This window comes from Ursus americanus, chromosome 14, assembly GCF_024610735.1.
Source record: "Ursus americanus isolate L20-20 chromosome 14, mUrsAme1.1.p, whole genome shotgun sequence".
NCBI classification, from domain to species: domain Eukaryota; kingdom Metazoa; phylum Chordata; class Mammalia; order Carnivora; family Ursidae; genus Ursus; species Ursus americanus.
Genome location: NC_142140.1, coordinates 10,328,605 through 10,352,062, shown reverse-complemented (window position 1 = coordinate 10,352,062; position 23,458 = coordinate 10,328,605). Strand labels below are relative to the sequence as shown.

The 23,458-nt window shown below is 40.3% G+C and overlaps 1 protein-coding gene and 1 long non-coding RNA gene across 6 annotated transcripts in view; one reads left to right on the top strand and one right to left on the bottom strand.

Annotated features, from left to right (window-relative positions):
* The window catches only part of GRM7 (glutamate metabotropic receptor 7), an 853,586-nt gene that overhangs the window by 522,131 nt on the left and 307,997 nt on the right, over positions 1–23,458 (top strand). For all 3 annotated transcript variants that reach the window (XR_015726624.1, XM_087866838.1, XM_045808129.2), the window contains exon 5: positions 13,972–14,112. Coding sequence is in view for 2 of the 3 variants with exons in the window: in XM_087866838.1 (XP_087722964.1) it covers positions 13,972–14,112 (141 nt within the window). In the remaining variant the exon portion in view is untranslated. The remainder of the gene's footprint in view (positions 1–13,971; positions 14,113–23,458) is intronic.
* LOC148108911 (uncharacterized) lies at positions 1,911–11,929 on the bottom strand. Of its 3 annotated transcripts, XR_015726628.1 has the most exons (4): positions 11,516–11,929; positions 8,469–8,586; positions 5,501–6,936; positions 1,911–2,562 (listed from the first exon to the last, which is right to left on the bottom strand). It is a non-coding gene; the product is annotated as an uncharacterized LOC148108911 (long non-coding RNA). The 3 variants fall into 3 exon arrangements; XR_015726626.1 differs by having other exon boundaries at positions 1,911–6,936; XR_015726627.1 differs by having other exon boundaries at positions 1,911–5,639.

The window sequence follows — 23,458 nt, the reverse complement described above, 5'->3', positions numbered from 1 at the left end:
CTCCATGTCTCTTCTTTCTTGGCTTCTGATTGACTCATTCTTTGCTCTCAATGCAAACTGACTTTTTCTACATCACAGTCTTCATGACTGCTGTCAGCAAGTCTTATGTTTATGTCTCTACTATTAAAGTGAGCAGTTTGGGTTGATTCAGGAATTTCATTATTTCCAATTTCAGGTTCCCAAGGACGGGAATTTGATTGACATAGATTGGGTTAGGTGCTTACCCCTAACTCAGTCATACCTAGTACAACCATATAAATGTTTAAGTGGATTCCTAGAAAATAGGATAAAGTTGCCCAAAAGTGAAAGAGAGAAGAGTTCAGAACAAATACCCTTTCCTATTACAAGCACCTAATACAGTGTCTTCACCCCAAAAATAGCTTGGCAACGTGGGTGATAAAATAATTAAATAATTTGAATTTGCTTCTTGAACTTGATCTCTGCGTGAAGACATGAGGGGCCTTTATTTCAGCCTGTTTTTGCATTTCTGAAAGTATGATGTCTTCATTAATATGCCAAATAATACACAGAGAAATAATATGCATCAAAATAACATGTTTTAGGAATTGCTAGAATAGGGATAAAAAATCCAAGATGTTAGACAGTTCTATTCAAATCTGAAAATACCCCAAGAAGGAATGTTTGTCATGCAATTATTAGGTGCTGTTTTAAAAGTCAATTTAAGATTTTCAGAGTCTCCAATTTTTTTTCCATTTCCACGGGAATTGAAATAGTACATGGTCAAACATTTGGGATACTGGTATTGTTTTTTAAGTTTTTTTCCTTGCTCTTTTTTCTTCTGCTCAGATTTGCATAAGAAAAGTCCTTCCTTCAAAATATTATATTATTATTATTATTATTATTATTATTATTATTATTTTACCCAATCTTTAGGCAGTGGCTGATTCTGTTATTAGGAAGAAAATGAAATATCATTTTGGTAAAATTCCTTCTGGGTTGTATAGATGTTTGATTATATAAGTTTAGGTATTGAGCTCACTGAAAACTTCTGGCTGCTGAGACATTTTTAGATCAGGGTACAAAGTGAAGACGGTAACCAGGCAACGTGGTTTTGTACCGTTATTAAAAATAAAACGTGAAGCTTCCACAATGCAGAATAATTCTCAGACAAGTTTGTCTGGGTTTCACTCTGTTGTTGGCTGGAAAAATGGGTAACTTCCAATAGTTAAAGTTCAGTACCTACTATGGGTTAAATTCTTTATAATGTTATGATTGTTGGAAAATTATATGCACACATGAGTATAATCATAATATGATCTTAAAAATTCTTAAACATTTCTATACAAAAATCATGCATTACAAATGTTCACAAATTTTACTATGGAGCATAAATCTGACCTTGCCTTAATTAGGATGATATCAAGCTTGAATAAATTTATGTATACTCTCTATATGGCAGAGTTTATTAATTAAAATTTTGGGAAGCTTTCATATAATGTATGACAATTTTAAAAGAATGACACTGAGATGCAATCAGTTATGACGACATACTCAATCTTTATTTGATGTTTCAAAAGACATTTGAGCAAGTGATATTATCTGAGTAATCATGATGTATATACCAAGAATAGATACTATCTGAGTAATCATGATATATACCAAGCATAGATATGTTCAAGTTGAGTGACCTTGTCTTCTGTGTTTCTGGTGTCCCTTGGACAACTCTTCTAGGATAGTGTGTAAAATTTACATGAGTGATAAAATCATATAATATTCTAGAGCAACATTCTAGAGCAATATTCTTGAGTGCACAGCAGAATAACCTGAGAAGTTGAAATGCTAATGCCTAGGCATACCAACAACAGCTCTGATTTAGCTGGTTGGGCCTGGAGCCCAGGCATAGGGGTGTGTGTATGTCTCTGTGTGTGTGTGTGTGTGTGTGTGTGTGTGTATTTATGTTTCATATGTGATTCCAGTGTGTGACCAAGGCTATGAACTGCTGTTGCAGACACAGATATTCTGCAAATACTTCATGCAGAACAGAGGCTGAGTTCCTGGAGAGAGGAACTGTACACATATGAGTATTTGTGGGCCACTATAGCACAGCCCTAGGGGGATGCATCAGGCCTAGGCAGGTATTCCTCTTCTTATCTAAAGGCTGTCTTTTATGAAAGGCAGATATTAGTTGGGGAATTCCCTGGCAGTTCCTCAGTGATCATTTTGGATTTAAGATGATCTTCTCCAGCTAGGTAATTGGGCCAACAGCCCATCTGGGAACTTAACTGTTGTGTTCCTTTCTGGATTTTGAGAAAGTAGTAGAAGCTGCGATGGTCTTGGAGTTCGGGAAAGAGAGAAGAGTTCCTCTGAGAATCTCTGGTGGATTCTCAAAGGCATGGTTCTTTAAAAAATGAAGTAACTTCCCTGGAATCTACTGATCATATGGTAGGTTTCCAACCCTGATGGCAGCAGGAGGGCAACACCAGGATGCGTGTTCTATGGAATGTAGGATATTCTCCCTTCCATCCTTGTACTTCTCTCCCATGAGGAAGCCTCTTGGTGGTCTAATAGGAAATCATAGAGAATTCTAAACTCTTTTGGGTCCTACAGAAAAAAAGAAAAAGTCTTTATAATGCAAACAGCAATATTAAGCTACAGACACTGACCAATCAATAAACAATGTTTGCCACACACCCTGCTATTCTTGGTTTCTATAAAGACAATCCCTACCATATACCATATTTCCTTGTATGCAAATGTGACCAACAGCACCATGTGTTTTTCCATGTTTTAACTCTTCCCTCTGAACTTTTATGGTGAAGGGACATGTCAGATCAAATCCTGGACATTAGGACTTCTCACCTAAAATATTTCAGAATGTATTTCTAATTGGTAGGAACCGATTTATGTAATCATCATGCCATTATCACATTTGATAAAATTAATGATTTCTTAATATCATCCAGTACTTCATACATCTTATATAAAAATGCATATACTTACTTCATTAGGTAAGTACCATGAAGTAAAATCACTATATCAAAGAGTTTGCACGTTTTGTGACTTTTGACACATAGCGCTAATATGTGTTACAACCAAGATTGCACGAATTTAGCACCACAAGTCGTAGGTTCATTGTTACTGGAGAGGAAAGAAAGACATGGAAATAGGAGATATCTTGAAAATAACATAGTATGGTTGAACGAAGGGAAAGGTGAGGGGGCAGAAGGGGAGGGAGGCAAGAAATGATAGGAATGACAATAAAAACCCAAGGCCAAGTTAATGCTGTAACCTACATGAGTGATCGGTGAGTCAGGTCCTTGACCAATGCTCTGGATAGAACGTTTAACCAGCTAACACAGGGGTTTAAGCTTAGCATTATTAAGAAGGTAGGGTAGAAGAAAGAAAAGCAGGAGCCTTCCACCATACCCTGTGGCCTCCAGGAAGTTGGCTTCTTCAAATATCACCTCCTAAAGCACTCCCTTGAGGGATGGGCTTTTATCTTTCTTATCTACTGACCTATGCATCCAGACCTGCCGCAAAACAACATCTATTCCAGCTTTAAGCTCATAGATGCTGCACATGGCATAGGAAATCAAGGAGGGGCTTTCTCAAAGGCAAGGCGGTTGATTACTTTATACTGCCTGGAGCTGATACTAAAACTGCTTACGAAAGAAGAGGAAGGAACCTCCAGGTACTGAGCAACTGTAAGATATTAGCTGGCGTAGGCTTCATATTTTAAATCTTTCCACCCATCTGTAAGGTAGGTATAACTGTACTCATTTAATAGGTGAAACAAAGATACCACTTTAAGTTTCTTCTAGAATAAATGAATGAATGCATATATGCATGCACAAATGAATGGAGAAGCAAATGAGTGAATGAATATCCAGTTCAACAATAAAACATAGACAGTAAGAGATCCACTTAGCATAAGAGAAGTCCCTCTGACTCCAAAGTCAGGACCTTGATAGATGACTATTTTATCGAGAGTTTCTGGTGTTCAAGTTCAGTTTTCTAAATTTCCTCTTCTTGTATTCTTTCTCTTTTTTTCTCACTTTACATGTGTGTCTGTTCATTTTCTTTTAATTTAGCTAACATCTATACTCTTATTATGTGCCATGCATTATTCTCAACCCTGCATGTATTCTCCTATAGAAACCTCTTAACAATCCTATGGAGTAGATATTATCATCATCCTCATATTAAAGACTGAGAAACTTAGTCTAATTATGTCATTTGCTCAAGGTCATCTAGCTTAGCAAGTGACAAAACTAGGAATTGAACCCTAGAATTCTAGTTTAGGAGTCTGCTTTTAACCATTCTAATGCTAAAACTATCAATTCAATATGTATTGTTTATACCCATATTTGTTCCCATATAAGTGTACTCAGATTACATAAAATGCCCTTCTGCGTCCCAGACAGTTTAAAAGAGTGAAAAATGGCAAGTATTCTAGCATTATATAATATGCAACAGCCCTTTGGAGGCATTTTGTGGAATGATATTGCAAACATTATTCCTTCTACCTCAGCCATAAATACTTCCCATGGGATTTTTGTTCTTTGTGGGATAATTTCCATTGCCGTAATTCTTATTTGTTTTCTCAAAATAATGGCTGGTTTCCACCACTCTCAATAGATACAGCCAGCAAATTTGGGGGTGCATCTGAGAGCCTAAGTTATCCCACTAGATCAGTAATGATTTTCTCGCCAACTGATTTACATGTCTCCAACTTCGATTTACTTCGATAAATGTTTATAGGCACTTGGGCAGTCTCTGCATGGTAAGAGCTCAGAGTCATGAGAGAGAGACAGACAGACAAGGACTTGATCTCCCACAGCCTTGTACAAGTGCAGTTGGGGCCCCATGCCCAGGGAATGGGGAGTATGCTGCATACCGCTGGACCCTACTGTGGATGGCCTGCCACAGGTGGCATCACACCAAGGGCGGAGGATCTCCGGTTTCTGCAACTGTACAAAATCCATTCTCTTACAGAGATGGAAAACCCCATATTCGCTTACTGTGGTTAAGTCCATGCAATGCTTCCCATATTTTTTTGTGGGCTAATACAATGTCACATTCTGAACTGGGGTCCAATGTTATCATTAACCAATTATCCAACCAGTTGCTGTTTATTAATATGATTATTAAAAGGGTAACATGTTTCTAGTGATTTGAAACACTACCTTTATTCTCTATTATATGAAATTCCCATGTGTAATCAAGTCTTTCTGCACTTTCTGTCAGATTTCACTGGTCCATTGATCTCTTCATTCTTGTGTCAGGACTCTTTATTTTTTTAAGATTTTATTTATTTATTTGACAGAGAGACAGCCAGCGAGAGAGGGAACACAAGCAAGGGGAGTGGGAGAGGAAGAAGCAGGCTTCCAGCAGAGGAGCCTGATGCGGGGCTTGATCCCAGAACTCCGGGATCACGCCCTGAGCCAAAGGGAGACGCTTAACGACTGCGCCACCCAGGCACCCCGTGGACTCTTTTTTAATCATAGAGAATTTATAATCTGTTGTTACAATATCTTACCTGGGAGAGTTTGCCCTCCTCATCCTGACCTCCAACCCTCAGCACCCTCAAACACTCATGCTCTGTTGCTCTTCTTTTTCAGAAGTCTCCTCATTCTTGTATTTTTTCCATACGAACTTTGAAGGTAACTTGTCTAGCTCTAGGGGGAAAAAGATGTTAATATTTTTATTAAAATCATGTAAAATGCATAATTTAGCTTCAAGAGGATTGACCTAAGGGAAACGTTAACTAATTAATTAATTAAAACAAACCTCCTGAAGGACAACTTGATTACATAGAAGTGTACACCTGTTCTTTAATAGGTATTCTTTGTTGTTGTTATTCTTTTAATTGTGGTCTTCTCTTTTGTTACATCTTTTAAGTGATTATTGTTTGTGTATATGAGGATACATTTCTCTGTGTTAGTTGTTTGTTTTTTAGGGTGGGGAGCAGAGGGTGAAGGAGAGAGAGAATCTTAAGCAGGCTCCATACCCAGCACAGAGCCCAAGGTGGGGCTTGATCTCACGACCCTGAGAATACGACCTGAGCCAAAATCAAGAGTCAGATGTTTAACTGACTGAGCCACCCAAGCGCACTCTGTGTTAATTTTAAATCCTGCTTCTTTCCCAACTTCCCTCTGATCTTAGTAGCTTTCTTCATGGATATATTCTTAGGGGCCTGAGATACTCAATTCAGTGGAGACTGTATACCACTCATGTTGCAGCAAAGGTGTATTGAAGTAAGGGGCGTTGCATTTCTTGGGGGTGGAAACTTCGGTGTCAACCATGACAACATGCATCTTACAAATACAAAAAGGGGCCAGGTTGAAGCCATCAGAGGTGGTGGGGAAATACTGTGAGCTGAAGAACAGAGGCTCACCTGAGGGGAATAGCTATTTCTCGGCACCCGATTGCTGTTACGTGGGAACGGGGTCTGTGTTAAAGGATCTTCTGACTTTACAAGTGAAGCCAAAAATGTGGACTTAGAAGTGAAATCTTCTGATTTTTAAATTAGTTTTAAAATACTCTTGGAAAAAAAAATAAAATGAAATACTCTTGGGAGAAATAGAAAGGACAAGTCCATAGGTTAAATATATTCTGCAAGACATCAGTTTGCGACATCTGAGAAACAAATGTTGTCATTCAGACCAGAGAGAAGCCATAGAAAGGTATCTACCAATAAGATTTTTTTACTTATCGTGAGTGCATTAGTTTACCAGGGGCTCCATAACAACAGAACTTCATAATCTTACAGTTCTGGAGTCCAGAAGTCTGAAATGAGGATGTCTGTTTGACGCTGCTTCCTCTGAGGGCTGGGGGCGGGGCTGAGGGGAAGATGCTTCCTGCCTCTTCCAGCTTCAGGTGGCTCCAGGCATGTCTTGGCTCACGGCTCCATTACTCTAGTCTGTGCCTGCATCTACACATGGCCTCCCCCACAGCTCCGGCTGCCTTTGTCTCCTGTAAGGACACTTGTCATGGGATCTATGGCCCGTACAGACAACGCAGGATGATCGCGCTCAGAGATCTTTAACTTAATTCCTTTTGCCATATAATTTCTTGTCATCCATTATCAAAATATTTTTCAAACAAAGCCATACTCACAAGTTCAGGGGGTTGGGATATGGACATATCTTTTTGAGGACCCCAATTTAACCCACTATGAGTTATATCATAGACATGGAAAAAGAGGTAAAACAAATAACGACTTGTTTTCAACATTTGTTTTTCAGATTTACCCTCTTCGTAGCAGACAATGTGAGTTCCCCAGGTTCTTATTCTATTCTGTTCTTGCCTATCCTCCCCTCGTCCCTTCCCCTCTGTCCCTCGTCCCCTCTCTCCTCTCCTTTCTTCTCCTCTTCTTTCCTCCTTTCCCTTCCCTCTTTCTCACTGTCATTCTCTCTCATTCTCTTTTTATTCTTTGACTCACGGATTTGTTCGTTAGCAGAGCTTCCCTACGGTGTCCCAGAACCTTCATGTTTCTCACTAGCCATCCTTCCTGAGCCGAGCGTACAACATAGGTGGCTCAGGAAGAGCTAAGAACCTCCCCTTTATGAGCTGGTAGAAGGAAGCCTAGGGTGCTCCCTGCCATTTAGGCTGACAGTGATGTTCTAATGCGCAATGCATGACTTGTGTGGTTAAAGCAGCAATCAGGGCTACTTACTGGTTACTCTCTTATGCTGCGCAAAGCCCCATTCGTATCTGTCAGCATCTCTTCACCCTGGCTGAACAGGCAGCTGTGTCCTCTAACCCCCTCTTGACACTCTGAGAGCTTTCCTCTCATGCCACACACTTATGAGAGCTTCTTCCTCCTCAGCTGGAAAGGTCACCTCCCAAACATCCTGCCCTGGATGAATTACGCGTCCATTGATTTGCACACTCTTGTCTCAGCCACAAATTTCAGGGGGCATTTGAGGGCAGCACCCCAGTTAAAGAGGAAAGAACCATATAAATGTCCTTGTAATGCTAGCTAAAACCCTGCTTATTATTTCCGTATTGTTTTAAGTTTACTTCCAAGGTTATACAAATTTTGTTCAACATGTACCCAGTGAGACATTTGCCTTAAAATCACCTGTAGATTAATTTATGAAATTAAAATAATCTGTTCAACAAAAGGAATAATTTAATATTAAGAATTTCATCAGTTCCACATACAAGAATGACCTTTTTCCTTTAACATAATTCTTATTCTGTTTTCTGTGAGCTGAAATCCCAGTCTTAGTGCCTTGGTTAAAATTTAAAACTCTGATAATTTAACCAATATAAAGACATGTGTGTCCAGATCACTTTTCTTCTGAGCTCCTATAAGAATAGGAATAAAGTCTCAATTCACTGGAATACACATACACACCCCTCTATACATATATTATTAGAGTTACTCCGCTTTCTGCTTCTGTCCCTGATTCTGTTACACCTTGGTGATTGCACATCTTGTATTAAATACCCTATTCCTTAAAATAAATACATACATACATACATACATACATACATACCAAGTTGGGGCTCCTGGGTGACTCAGTCAGTTGGGCGTCTAACTCTTAATCTAGACTCAGGTCTTGATCTTGGGATTGTGAGTTCAGGCCCCCATTGGGCTCCACACCATGGAGCCTTCTTAAAAAAAAAAAAAAAAAGGTAAAATCACTAGGCTACAGGAACTGTGATGACAGGCCAAGAGTGTTGGGTTAGTGCCTGCAGCCAGAGGGAAAGCTTTGGACCACATCATAGCAGAAGCTCCTTGTCTATTAATAAAGCAGAGGTATGATGTATGCGTAACCCAAAAGGCAACCGAGAACATTCCAAGGCATTTTCAACACATGGCTACAGCAAGGTCTCTTTTAAAAACTTGAATATTTCCTGGACAGCTTCATTCCATACGGATGAAAATGAGGGAACCAGTGAGACTTAATTTATCTCTTGCCATGGCCCTGCTAAAGAGAAATAAACAAACTGGTAGGTCCTGAAAGAAATTGGACTCAATTAAGCTGAGGTAAATCACCAAGGATTCACTCGATTGAATAACAGCTATTGACCTTTGCTTCTGCTTCTTCAAATCGTCTGAGAGGACAAGCTGTTTTCTGAAACTGGTTTTTGCCCCAGCAAGGTGAGCCCATGCTGCCAGTTTTACCATTTTGATTGGTTCAACCCTTCCAACACCTGATCATAGAATAGTTTTGCCCTCCCACCTGTTGAACTGTCCAGTTGCCTAGTGGAATTGCTGTTTGATACAGTAGTTTGGTGTTGGGGCATTTATTAGAGAGGGTAAAGAGGTGGCATAAGTGGACCCCAGCAAAGCACCATAGCCATGGTTCTCAATCTTTGGAATATGAGAATCTCCTGGGGAACTTGAGGGGAAAACAACAGGGCTGACCTGCCTCCATGATCTCTATTTTCTTCATCAGCTCTCCAGATGATTGTGATTCCCACCAAAATGTTGAAACACCGCTCTATGTATGGACGTCAAAAAGCAGAGTCTGGAAGCAGGCTCATTTGGGCCCAAATTTCTCTCTGAGCCTTAGTTCCTACCTCCAAATTGTTGATATGATTAGTACCTACTTCTTAGGATTTATGTGACACTCATTGAGAAAATGAGTATGAAGTGCTTATTATCTTTGTAATTTTACTATCAGTGCAATTTTTTGTATGACCAAATAGAAATCTGACAAAGATTTTGACATCTACTCACAAGAATAGCTTATTCATATATTCATTCATTAACATTGACATTTATGCCATTGGTTTATTAGAATTTTAGTAGCAATTCTATATTGCATATACATAGGAGATGGTTTGTTTATGTTTGTTGATTTTAAGGACTGGTTGTCCTGGGAGATTTTGTAATGCTAAATGACTTCAATATTCTTAATACAAAGTACATGCTATTCCATCTGAATAAATGTCCAGTCTCTTTGCTTTCTCCACTTCCAGTTAAAATCTGTTTTGTTTTGTTTCCTTTCCTTGTCTGTGTTTACTCCCTCCAGGAAGCCCTGTCTGGCCCTCCAAGACAGTTCTCTCTCTCTGTGCATGTGTGTGTGCTCCCCAAACACCATGTACCCTTCCTTCATAGAAACCATCACAGTTGTAATTTTATATTTAAGTGATACTTGCCAAAATCTATCTTCCCCATCAGGCTAGCTATCAATCCAATGAGGGGCCATCTGTCTTAACCCAAGATTAGTGAGTGTAGAGAATAGTGCCTGTCACAGGGTACGTGCTCAAGAAATATCTAATGGATGACTAAGGTTATTTTACAACCAAGAGTCAATATTTTACTTCATCAGGCACAATACTGAGTACTTTACAAATAATAGCTCACTTAATCCTAACAGTACTAAAGTAGATATTAATATTAATCCCCTTCCACAGATGAGGAAACAGACACAAAATGGCTGAGTCATCTGCTCAAGGTCATACAGGTAGAAAATGGGAATGTTGGAGTCAGACCCACACAGTGTGTCTCCGATGTCTATATTCACCAGCACATTGTGTGGCTTCCATACCGAAAAAACCAAACTGTTGAGGTCTTCAGGATGCCACTCAAAAGCAAATATATGTTCCATTACTACTTAACTGAGAGCTCTGAGTTTTCCCCTTAGAGCTCATGGACCTTCAGAGGAGGTAGTGAAGACACGGGGCTATTTCAGGTTACCTTTTCAGCAACACTAAGACACAGCAGCTAGATTGAAATGCCAGGCTGGAGAGCCCAGAGTGGTGACAGGGCATATAGGTGAGGAACAGCTTTGGAGGCTGCAAAGGGGCCCAGAGCAGCAGTGCTCAGGAATATACAGACACAGCAAGCACAGCAGGAAAACTCACCAGCAAGTAATGCAGCACGTTCTCTCTTCCCAGGCCATCTGTAGGCAACGGGATGGTGGCCGTACTGAGCCAGGGACTGAGCAAATGTCTCAACTATGGAAGCAAAGACCCTCTCATCTGAACCAAGGCATAAATTTGAGGCTGAGAGGGTGACAATACTGAGATCTTACAAATTGGGCTGGAACTGCTTAAGTCCCACCTGCTGAAGTTCAGGATTTGCTCTAGAATCCTGCTTCTCAAAGTATGGGCAGTATGAGGATCGCATGGGGTTTGTTAAAATGCAGGATTTGGCCTGGAGTCCTGCTTCTTAACGTACAGGCAGCACAAGCATCACCTGGGGCTTGTTAAAAACGCCGTGTATTTTGGGCCCACCCCAGACCTCCTCAATCAGAATCTGCATCTTAGGAGATACTCAGGAAATTCATATATGCATGTATTTGGGAAGCAAGAGCCGTTCTCAACTTTCAGGCGCCGGTAGCCAGCAGGCCCACAGGGAGGAGGAAGAGGACGAAGCTAAGCACCAGCTATATATGTGAGTGAAAAGGACAGGGGTTGCGCTTCAGAGATCCTGCTCCTTTTCTGCACTGGGCTGCAGTGAATGCACACAGCCTTCACGGTGCCTGCTTGCTTTCCTGACGTCTGTTTGTTCTCGCTCAGATCACAGGGAAGTTCTGACTGCGGCTTTCCTTTCTTTTTCTTCTCTTTTAAATGTTCCACAGTCACCTACCTTGCGTTAGCACAATACTGATCCTTCCTTCCTCAACGGGCTTTTGCATTTCCCGCAGACACAGGATGGAGAAAAGCGTTTTGAAGCGATAGACATTTTCAATGATGAGGTGCCCTTTACAGATGTTTTCTTCTGAGCTGGGGCATGCATATGTCCTTGCTACAATCTGAGCCATTTTACTAGTTCCCACTCTGAGGCTGGTTTGGAATTCAGACCTGTGGCATGCGGCAGAAGACCTTACTTCTGAAACTTGTTCTGTTGAGGGCGCCTCTTCCTAAAGGGTGCGTTGTTTGGGTGTCGCGCAGAGAGAGAGGCTCAAGGTGCTGCGATAAAGGAGTGTTTCAGTTGTCTGGCTACTTACAAAACTGCCTCCCATGTTACTGGCTTAATCAACAACCACCATTGGGCAACCTGAGCTGGTCTCGGCTAAGTGGTTCTACGGCAGTCCGCTGGAGGGCTGCAGTCTCCAAACAAGTTTGCTGAGACTGGCTGGGCTTTTTCCACCTGACCTACCGTCCTCCTGTCAATTGTCTTAGAGCATGGCAGCTGGGTTCCAAGAAAGAGAATTCCACAAAAACAAGCCGCAGTGAGCCCACGGCTTCCCAGCCTCTGCCTGCGTCCCACCTGTCCACGTCCCCCAGAGAGAAGGGCATGATGCATAAAAGGGGACATGTATATAGGTATGAAGCCCTGGAAGCAGGGTCTAATCAGGGGTCATTGTCACAATCTACCACTGTTGATTAATTGGGTTTTTTGGGGGGGCCAAGTGGGACCAGGGAGAACATGGGGCAAAATGGTGAAAGAAATGAAAGCTGGTCACCAGTCACCTTGTATGCGGGTGTGTGTATATACATGACGGAATACATTTAGTGTTCTTGGAGACATTGGGGATTCATGTCTATTTCCCCCAAAGATTTTCCTTTGTTTAGGAATATTGTGTTGTACTTAACAGTCATCTGGAGGCAGGACTGTGGGAGAACAGTGAGGCGGGAGGACTTCCAGCCAGATAGCTTAATCAGAATTGATAACAGAATGTGATCACATGCTCTATCCAGATTACTTTCAAGTCACTTAAGGTAGTGGGTAGTGGGATAAAAGGACAGTTGGCCAGCATTTACTGACAAGAGCCTGGAAAATGACCTAAGAGATGCCAAATACTCTTTCTATTTTCCCTAAAATATTATATAATCTCTTGTGCTTTATGTTTTTTTTCTTTTTACTCTGTCTCATTTATTTCAGATTTTCCATTTATAGTAGGTTTCATATATGGCCTCATTCATGAGGCCGTGGATTTGGTGTTGGCCACTTAGTGATGAATACGGTTAACCTGATATGTTCCTCTCATGAAGTTTAGAGTCTGGAGCTTTTTTTTTTTTTTTTTTTAATGGCCTTTAAATGAGGGGAACACTGAGTAATTTAAATAATGTGAAAGCAAGTCCATCTCCTGTGGTTGTTAACCCTGAACTCTGTGTGTTTCCAAAGTCTTCTCACCACCCCAAACAAGGTGACGTGAGGGAAGGAGGTGGGGTCCTCCTCATTCCTGCAGGAAGATGAAAGGAAGATGAGGGAAGCGTGTCCTTGCTCCTGTTCCCCTGACTTAGGAAGTGAGCGGAGCTGTCCCTCCGGCCCACCTCGTGTCACTGACTCCTATCTGATTCTCCTGAGACCCTGTGGCTCCGTTGGAATCTTTAAGGCTGTGCTCCTAAAGAGCTCGCCAGAGATTTCCTGTGGCCCTGGCCTCTTGAGTGTCTGCTCGTCACACACACCACTGCACTCTGAGCAGCACTGAGCTTTATGTGAGACTCCCATTTACTCGTGGCCTTTTTAGAAACTTCCAGTTTGATTAGAATATCAATGACACAATGGAGCATTATTAAATGAGAGGCAGGTGTGAACATGATACTCACAGGTCAGTAGCTCACATAGTCCGAGATGCAGCGTGGCCTAATGGTCGACTTTGGGTGTGCTTCTGTTTCATCTGAGCCTCTGTTTCCTCACTGGCAAAGTGGGAGTGATGGTAGTTGCTGTCTCGGTTGTTGAGATGAATAGAAGAACCTATGTGAAGCACAGAATCCTCTCCATAGTAAGCGCCGAAATTATCAATTACTATCTTGATGAGGGGGAGGAAGTCACTTTGTCCCTGGTCTAGCATCACTGGAGATGCAAGACATGTTGTGATCATCATGTCATCTCTAAGGTCATCGTGACTGTGTCATTGGTAAGTCACATCTCTGCCTGACAGATTGAAATAGGGACTTAGCCATAGGTTAGCACTGGAATATATACTATATATATATATATATATATATATATATATATATATTTTTTTTTTTTTTGATTGACACAAAAGAGCATCCAGTCTACTAAAACAAAGAAAAACCATCACTGGTATTTTTATTTCTAAACGTCCCAGCAGTGCCCCACAAGCAATGACCTTTTCATTTAACTCTGTTTAGGGTTTGATGCCTATTTTACGTCCCGCACACTTGAAAACAACAGAAGAAATGTATGGTTTGCTGAATACTGGGAGGAAAACTTCAACTGCAAGTTGACGATTAGTGGGTCAAAGAAAGAAGACACAGATCGCAAATGCACAGGTAATTTCATTCTAGTTGTCCTTCTCCTGGTGCTCTACGTGGCCAGCATTGAAATGTCTGCATAGCTGACAGAAGGAAGCTTGGCTGGAGACAAATTGAAAAAGTAAATTGAATTTTACTAGATTGTTCAGAAAATGGAACAGGAGCATAAGTCTTGCAGGACAAGAGTAGAACGGACAAAATTGTATTCTTTTCTGCCTGTCCATCTAGCAGTAATTGACATTTTCATTGATTCTTAGAATTCAAAAGGGTCATGTTGCTTTGAATGCTCTCAGTGATAAATATTAGCTCATGTTTTAGCCAGGAGTATGAAGTCATTTTCACATAGACAAAAATCCAGCAAATCCCCTATCAGCACCAGATTTAACTGTTACCATGGACTGTACTGTGTATTTGATTAAAGAAACAAAATACTTGGGTTTAGAGTAATGAGAATTTCAATGGATTTCCATAACCTCCAAGTTAATGACTCACCTGCTATTTAAAATATGCTTAAAATATGCCCAACTTAGGGGGTTACCTGGCTGGCTCAGTCAGTAGAGCATGTGATTCTTGATATTGGGGTTACAAGTTAGAGCCCCACGTTGGGCTTAGAGTTTACCTAAAAATATACCTAGGCAGCCTCCTAGGTAACCTTGCATGATTATTCCAAATTAAAAAATGTGTGTGTGTGTGCTATGCCTGTATATGTACATATATGAAGTAGTCGGAAGATAAAATTAAACATTCACTGGTGTATTCACAAATATTTTTTGAGCAACTCCTTCCTTTTCAGCACAATACTAGGCACCGTGATCAAATAGTAAGCAAGCCAGGTGAAGACCCAGCTTTCATACTGCTCAGAGGACAGTGGGGCAAAATTGACATTATCCCTGTGATCTCTCCATGAATACATAATTATAAACTATAATAAGTGTTCCGAGAGCTATATGAGCATATAACCAAGAAATTTAACTTACATTGAAGGCAGAAGCTGTCTCAAAGATCTCCTTGAGGAGTAGGTAGGCATTGACTACTTAGAGAGAGGGAAGGGCAGATAGGAGAATTTCTCGTGGAGGAATAATATGACAAAGAGCTTATAGCAGGAGCAATTATGGTACCTCTGAGGACATAAAAAACAGACCTACCTGACTGAAGTACAGTGAAGAGGATGAATGTGTGAGCTGCGGTTGCTAGTATAGAGATGCGGACAAGGAATAAGCTATGTGGGGACATATGTGGAATCTGGTCTTTACCTTAAGTGTACTGGAACCAGGGGTGGTGGTGCTGGTGGTGCTGGTGGTGGTCATGATGGTGGTGGTTACAGAACCATGTGACATGTTCTACCATCTTACCGCCTAGCCCTGTATTACATAGCACCACCCAATTTCATGCTTCAGTAGTCTTTATCATTTGTAGTGATGACCTTGAAATACCACAAAATCCTAAAATGTTATTCGGCATGCTGTAGAAAACCCACTCCTGTTGGATATACCGATACTTAGTTGATCTTTGCAGTGTGGCTCTTTGAATATTGGTTATCCAGGGAAGGTAGATTGACCTATTCAACAAACACCTATTAGTGAGGAATAATACATGCAAACCATGGTCCTAAAAACATCAGGTAATGGTGTGAAGATGCCTTTTCCTCAAGGTGTTTTTGTGATGGACAGGTAAGATGGGACCAGAGCTAGGAGTAAAATTAATGCCACAAAATCAGTGTTACATAATTAGATAAATAACTCAGTAAATTACAATACCAGATGATCTATATTCTCTATGCTGTGGTATATAACAACAGTGTTTTCAGAAATATGATCTTTAAAATATTGAAGAGAGGGAGGAAAAAATCATTTCAATGTTGACTAGACCTGGGTGAAACAAAGCTCTCAAAAGGAAACTGAAAACAATTAGCTTGACATCTGGATAATTAAATGACAAGGAACATCCCGGTATACTGGAAGTATCTAGGTGACTGATGATAGCAGTTTTTTGGTTCCTTCTGACGTTTTATGTTCTGTAGAGTCTGGAAGGTGGAATGGATTGTCTTGTGGCCATTAGGATTGTTCTAAGGCCAAGCCCCAACTTTTAATGTTTTAACACCACGGTTTTTCTGTAGTCACATTTTCATGCTGATCTTCAAGAATTGGGGTTCATACAATAAGCTCATTATCCAAATCATGATCTTTCAAAAATGGATATAGGAGTGGTTTTTTTTTTTCATATCCCACTCATTCCTTGTAAAGAATCTGTGATCACATTTACTAAATTAACTGTGACTCAAAATTATTTTAATACTGTCTCTGCCCTCTTTCCTTCCTTACTTTCACAGTTGTAAGACGTGCCATATTGAGTGGAGATAAATATTACTACCCTCATTGTGTCTCTTATTCCTGTTACTGGATATGAGTACATGGGTGGTCGTATGTTTGTTTCTTGTACTGCCTTTCCCCAAATCCAATGAATCCTATATTCTGCTTTGGAAATATTCACAAAATATTATTTTTTAAAAAATGTGACCTTTAGAAACAGCTGACCCTTGAACAACATGGGTTGGAACTGCATGGGTCCACTTAGATTTTTTTCCCATAAATATAGTCCTATAAATATATTCTGTTATGATTTTCTTAACATTTTCTCTAGCTTACTTGGTTAGAATACAGTATGTAATACCTATAGCATACGAAATATGTGCTCATTGACTATGTTACTGGTAAGGCCTCCTTGCATCAGTAGGCTGTTAAAGTTTTGGGGGAGTCAAAAGTTACAGGTGGACTTTTGACTATGCAGAGGATTGACTCCCCTAACTCCCCACATTGTTCAAGAGTCAACTGTGTGCTTCAACTTGGAAATGGAATAATCAGAGAAAAAGCATGCTGAGATTTGCTGGACTAGAGGGAAGAAAGAGCTGGAAAGAAGTGACAGATTGAAGTGTATTGATAAGAGTTCTTGAAAGCATGGTGAGAAATTAAGTTTTAATGATGGAAAAGAGTGGATGGGAGAGGGAAGTGTTGATGGGCTTAAGGATGTAGATGATAAAAGGGAAAGATGCTTTGATAACCAGGTTTTGAAACATAGAATGGTCACATTGGAAAGAACTGTCCTGATGAGGAAGCAGGCTAAGAAGTCTGGTATTGCAGACAGCAAGTCTGGCTCTAGACAGCATGGCAGTGGATGTTCTGAGGACTGCAGACAGCAGCCCACCTTGCACATCTCCCTCTATGACTGGGTTCTGCTAAAGAATAAGAAAGTCTTAAAAAACTCCTAGGGTTTGGGTACAAATTAAAATGCCAACTTGTTTTTCTGTATTTTTTCACATAGCCTCTTTAGCCATAATGAGGTATTTATTATATATTAGCTCCAAGTAGATGATCAATGAGTCAATGACCTGGCCAGACAAGCTTTGAAGATGAGATGTGGGTCTCATTATATTTGGAGAGAGCAGATTTCTGCAGTCAGGGAATAGCAGCAAGTTCTAAAAAGCCAAGGTGGTAAAAAGTCATAGAAGGAAGAATAACTGATGAAAAAAAAGATATATTATTAAACTGTATATACTTCGTAATTTAACTTGGAGCTGAATGTGCCTGAATTCTTACAGAAGCTTACATGAACAACCAGGAAATTCTTATTCCTGTAAATCATCCATATGCGTTTAAATGCATGTGTTTGTCTACTTCAAACAAGGAAAGCTGCCATTGTCTTCAGTATTTTAAGAACATCCAACTTTGCTTGATACCCGATTCCTAGTTCTCTCAACCTTAAGAGCTGGTCATTCTTCATCCTACCTTCCCTGGTGATTCCCTAATTTTTACTGATACAGACTAAGATTTGCCAGTGACCTCCCCCAAGGGGACATGCAGTTATGTTTTTTGGTGGTTTAAGCTTTCACAGAAAACACAAACTCTGGCAGGTACTGTACTGTTTCATAGACCTCGATTTTGTCAGAGACATAGTGCTGGCTATACACACACTAAAGTCCTTCTAGATTTTTCCAGGATAAAGTAAGTTCTTCTAGATACATTACAAAATAAAGTCCCTCTCAATACTTCTAGAAACATATTTCTAGACTATTTGTTGTTTGGGGGCAGAAAGATCAGATGTGATTTTTTGTTTTTGTGCTTCCCCACTTCCACCCCACTGGTTAAGTGTTTACCCTCAACACTTGCCAGCATACTGTTGACACAAAGACCAGTTTAGAGTATGATCTTTTTGGGAATAACCCATTTTTATGGAGACACCAAGGTTAAGGAAAGAAGGAAAAGTACACAGGTGGTGATATCCCGGAAAAGGAGATTTGAGGCCACCCAGAATGCAGAAAATAACTCTACCCAAGTGTGGAAGAAACCAGAGTTTTTGGCACGAAAGAGGCCTGGGTTTGTTGTTTAGAGCTATCCCTGAATGCTCCCATGAGAGACTGAACATTATTTAACTTTTCAAAGCCTTTTCTCATCCTTGAAATGGGAATAATAAAGCTTTATACCTTAAGTTGTAGTAGGGATTACATTAGGTAACTTACAGAAGATCTAAAATGATACTGGCATATTAAAGCTCATAATGGTGGGGCGCCTGCGTGGCTCCGTTGATTAAGTTTCTGCCTTCAGCTCAGGTCATGATCCCTGGGTCCTGGGACTGAGCCCCACATCAGGCTCCCTGCTCAGCGGGAAATCTGCTTCTCCCCCTCCTCTCTGTCCCTCTGTCCCCCCACCTCTCATCCGTGCTCTCTCTCTGTCAAATAAATAAAATCTTAAAAAAAATAAAGTAATAAAGCTCAGTAATGGTAACAATTACCTGCCATTTGGAGCTGAATGTAGTTACCTGTGAGGGTTTCATGAAGATCCTATTGTCACATGTTAGTGCTACAGAAAATCAGGGTGTCTATCAAATTCTTCCAGGAAAATAAAGCCAGGGAATTGAATAAGCAAGTAAATACAGACAGGAGCTTTTCATTGGGATACCCATGGCACAGTGATGTAATGAGGTATCACAAGTTTACAGACAGGTGGCGTGCACCTTCGTGTTGGGATAGAATAAGAAGCTGGAGGCTTCAAGACTTTCAGTGCCATAACGCAGAGTGTGTGTTGAAGCATCCCTGGGCCTTGGACTTGACAGACACCTCATGTACTAGCTCTTGTACCATTTTATCTCTGACGTGCTATATCTTTATGTGGTTGGTAGCATCTCTAAGGTCTTTGCTCTCAAACCCATTTTTTAAACTCAGAAAGATGTTCTGAGAATCTGAATGTGCTTGCCTATTGCAGCCCATAAAAATTATCACTCTGTCATGTCTTATGACTTACACAGAACATTTGTCTAACTAACATTACTCTTCTGCCAAATGCCACTTTGTGGATACTGATTCATCAGAGTTACTACCTCTCTACTGAACAGAAGGAACTCAGCATTTAGAAATCCATCTTATGAAGGGACACTTTGACTTTCAAAGATTTGTTTTCCTTTTGAAATGAGAGAGGATGAATAAATTGATGACTTTTTTTTTTTAAATAAAAAAACATTGTTTTCCGTTGCTAGCGCTTGAGAGTCACACGATAAGCAGATTTGATTTTGGTTTGAGTCCCTAATCAATCAGTGGTTACAGTGGAGAGCTATCAGAGGCTTAAAAGCATGGTCTGGTAAATGTTCACATTTTGGGAGAATCCTTAAACTGTCTTTTTCTTTACACCTAACTTCTCAAAGCTAATAGTTTAAGTAAAGGTCACTTTCTTGGTGGAGCCAAAAAAGTCTTTTAAGAAATGCTGTTAATGAATAAACCATGTATTTCTCAAGTTTTCATTCATTTCACATGGGACTCAGGCCCATCAGAACCTATATAATTTAACAAGTCTATCAAGACAAAGGAAGAACACTTGAGTAAGTTAAGTGCTTTGAGAATATATGTGCAGAAAGCATTTATGACTACACTAATTAATTTTCCTGCCATTTTATTTTATTCTGAATTGACCTTTAATTGTTATATAGATGTTCCACTGCAACATCTAATATACTCTGTGCAATTGAAGAATCAACATCTAAGTGCTACAGATAAAATGTAACCCTTTGGTGCTCTGACTTTAGGAAGTCGTTTTGATGAGAAGCAATGTAAAATACCATTTTTATACCTTTGTGCTTTAGATACACGTTCAAGGCAGATTAATTATGATTTAGTCTGCATGTAGCAGCCATTACGGAATTCTGTGTTAATATGTTCATTAAATTTTTTATTCTGACCTCTAGAAATCAAAATATTGGTTGATGTTTCTCTTGCTACCATCACACTTAAGTCTGCTCCTACTTCCTTCCTCAATGGCTGGTTTCTGTCTGTGTGGTAAGTGGAACCATATAAGCCAAATTAATGTTTTTAAATTTTATTCATTTAAAATGAATATTAAGTAAGTATTACATGTTTCAGAATCATCCCAGAAAGGCTAGGGTATTCGTGTTCCTCCATTGGTCTCAACCAGTGTTGTGAATGGACCAGTCCTTGTGGTTTTTATTGTTTGGAAGACCTCCTGCAACGACCATCAGGAAAGCTTGAAAAATGGATAGGTTTATTACTTAAAAGACTTTGATTACACAGCACACCTGGGGCCACATAGTGGGGTGGTGCGTAGAGAGAGAAAATGCTCCTGGCCTTGCGCTTCTACTTTAATTGAGAGCCAGGGTAGAGCCCATGGTTTCATCGGCTTATTCTTCATTGGTGAGTTTAAAAACACAATGGGAATTTAAAGTGCAGATGGAGAAAAGGGAAATGGCCCAAATTGTCAGTTACTGAAATCAACCAAGATCCAAAATAAAGGAGTCTCACTGAGGAAAGCTCCTCGGGCCTCTTTATCTGTTCCTGTGGCTGGCAATGTGTTACAGGGAGAGCCTTCCCTGTAAAGGATGCCTCTGCAATCGGAACTTAAGGCAGGCCCTTGCATTACCAAAAGAAAGAAAGAAAAAAAAAAAGAAAAACTGTCAGGGCTTCTACTACAATCCACCCTGTGATGCCAGGGGATCAAAGTCAATGATGAGGACATTAACTTCTTGGGTGGCCAATAAGCTGAAAGTCAGGGGTAGAGCACATTATAACCCAGAGAGTACATATCAAAGTAGGATTATAGTAACAAACCCTTTAATAACTGCAGAGTTAAGAGTCTGAAATCCAGTCTGCAACCATTGTCCTAAATAAGGAGGATTCAGCCATGAAAATAGGTCCCTGATCTTTGGGGCCCACCCTGATAATCTGTTCAAGGATTTAAGTAATACTGTGAAACACTTCATCATCTTGGGCCATCTGGTATAAGTAGGTTTGAACCGGTGTTAATAGATGATTCCATATGTCAACCAATGAGTTTCTTAGTCCTGACAACAGGTCAATTCAATTAAAGGAGGCAACGATGAAGTTGGATTACCCATGTTAGGTCTCTAACCTATAGGTATTTAATAAGAAGCACTTCTTTCTTTCTTTCTTTCTTTCTTTCTTTCTTTCTTTCTTTCTTTCTTTCTTTCTTTCTTTCTTTCTTTCTTTTTTTTTTTTTTTAAAGATTTTATTTATTTGAGAGAAAGAGAGGCAGACTTCTCCCTGAGCAGAGAGCCCAATGCAGGGCTCAATCCCAGGACCCTGAGATCATGACCTGAGTTGAAGGCCGATGCTTAACCGCCTGAGCCACCCAAGTGCCCCAATAAGAGGCATTTCTATGAAAACAAATTTTAAAAAATGTTTGAGAGTTGGGCATCCTGGAACTCTAGTTTCAGAGTTCTAAATGTACCCAGTTGAGAAGATTTCATAGATGTCAGGCTCAAAGTAACTTCAGATGGAGTGAGAACAAGCACTGGTAGTCTGATAGATTCTGCCGATTTGTGGTCTCTGCTGATCTTTCTGAGTGGCCCACACAGCAACCTGTGTGAAGACTGCTCAGACATGAACTGTTGTGCTGATTGCTCTGAAGTTGATAGCAAGTTGTCCCACTTTATTATTTTTTAAAAAATTTACTTACTAGAGAACACAAGCTGGGGGAGGGGCAGAAGGAGAGGGAAAAGCAGATCCCCCACTGAGCAGGGAGCCCAGCAGGGGTCTAGATCCCAGGCCCTGAGATCAGGAGGGAAGCTGAAAGCAGATGCAACTGCCTGGGCCATCCAGGTGCCCTTCAAGTTGTCCCACTTCAGTTTGCAATTCACGAAAAGGGGAGTTTTAGTTCTCAATGATTCCAAGTCAGTGGATTCGACAAAAATTGGAAACGTTAGTTTGGAAAATTGTAGTCAGATATTGAAGGAAATGACAATTCGGTATGCAGTCCGGTGTACAGGTGAAAAACAAAACCTCAACAATAATTAACAAAACTAGAGTTGACATCCACGGACATATATTTAAGTTCCTACTGACCTATCTTTCCACATAGAATTACCCCAGTTTCTATGGAAGATAACTCTGGTAAGACTAATTCGTCTGCAAGTTAAGTTCAGTTGCATGCAGTAAACTTTGGCCTGTGTGCATGAACTCATGTGAGTGCAGCAAGAATAATGATTGACCATGTAGGCTTTTAAAAGACTGTCTTATTGGATCTTTTATAAGGAAGTTCAGATCAAATTTTTAACAGCCTCTTTAGGCTAAGAAGCCAAACCAAGAACTTGCCATCAGACTGCCTGGAATACCTATAGATGTGGGTGGATTCCTGTCTTCTTGAGGTCCCCAAGTATCCTGAGGTTCCTGGGCCTGTCAGGAAGTGACCTTCCTTACTGGGTAAGGCTGCTGGGAATCCTGAAAGCAAGGTACCAGCCCATTTTTCCAGGAGGCCTTATTGACTCCTTCAGGTCAACTTCAGTTCCTTGAAACTGGTCATACCTGAATCTATGCATGTCTATCTCAAATAGGACATTCCAATCAGAGGCTTGGTAATACAACCAGTGTTTCCAACTGTGTCCTGTTCCAAGGAGAACAGATTCTTATTGAACTTATGCAAATAACCATATTACCATGAAAATAAGAATATTCACTGAGAGCTCCCAAATTCTGGAGGGATCAGGTAGAGAGAAAGACATAAATGTTTCATCTTGGCTCACAAAGATATATTCTAAATTACTGTAAGTTATAAATAGCTTAGGAGGACAGGTCTCTTTATAGCTGGGAAACAAAAGATTAAAGAACCAGCAATATTTCACACAGAAAGTCATGAAAGTTATAATCATCCTTATCGGTTCATTCAGTCCCGTGTAATCCTTGTTGATCTTTTGCTGGCGTTTTATGAATCGTATGTTTCCTTAGAATTCTGTAAATTCTTACCCAGTTCTGGTATGATCCAGAACTAAGCAGAAACACACTCTAGAGTACTTGTCAGAGTTCTTTCCATGAACTGCTCTTTAAGATGAAATACTTCTGCAAAATCATCAC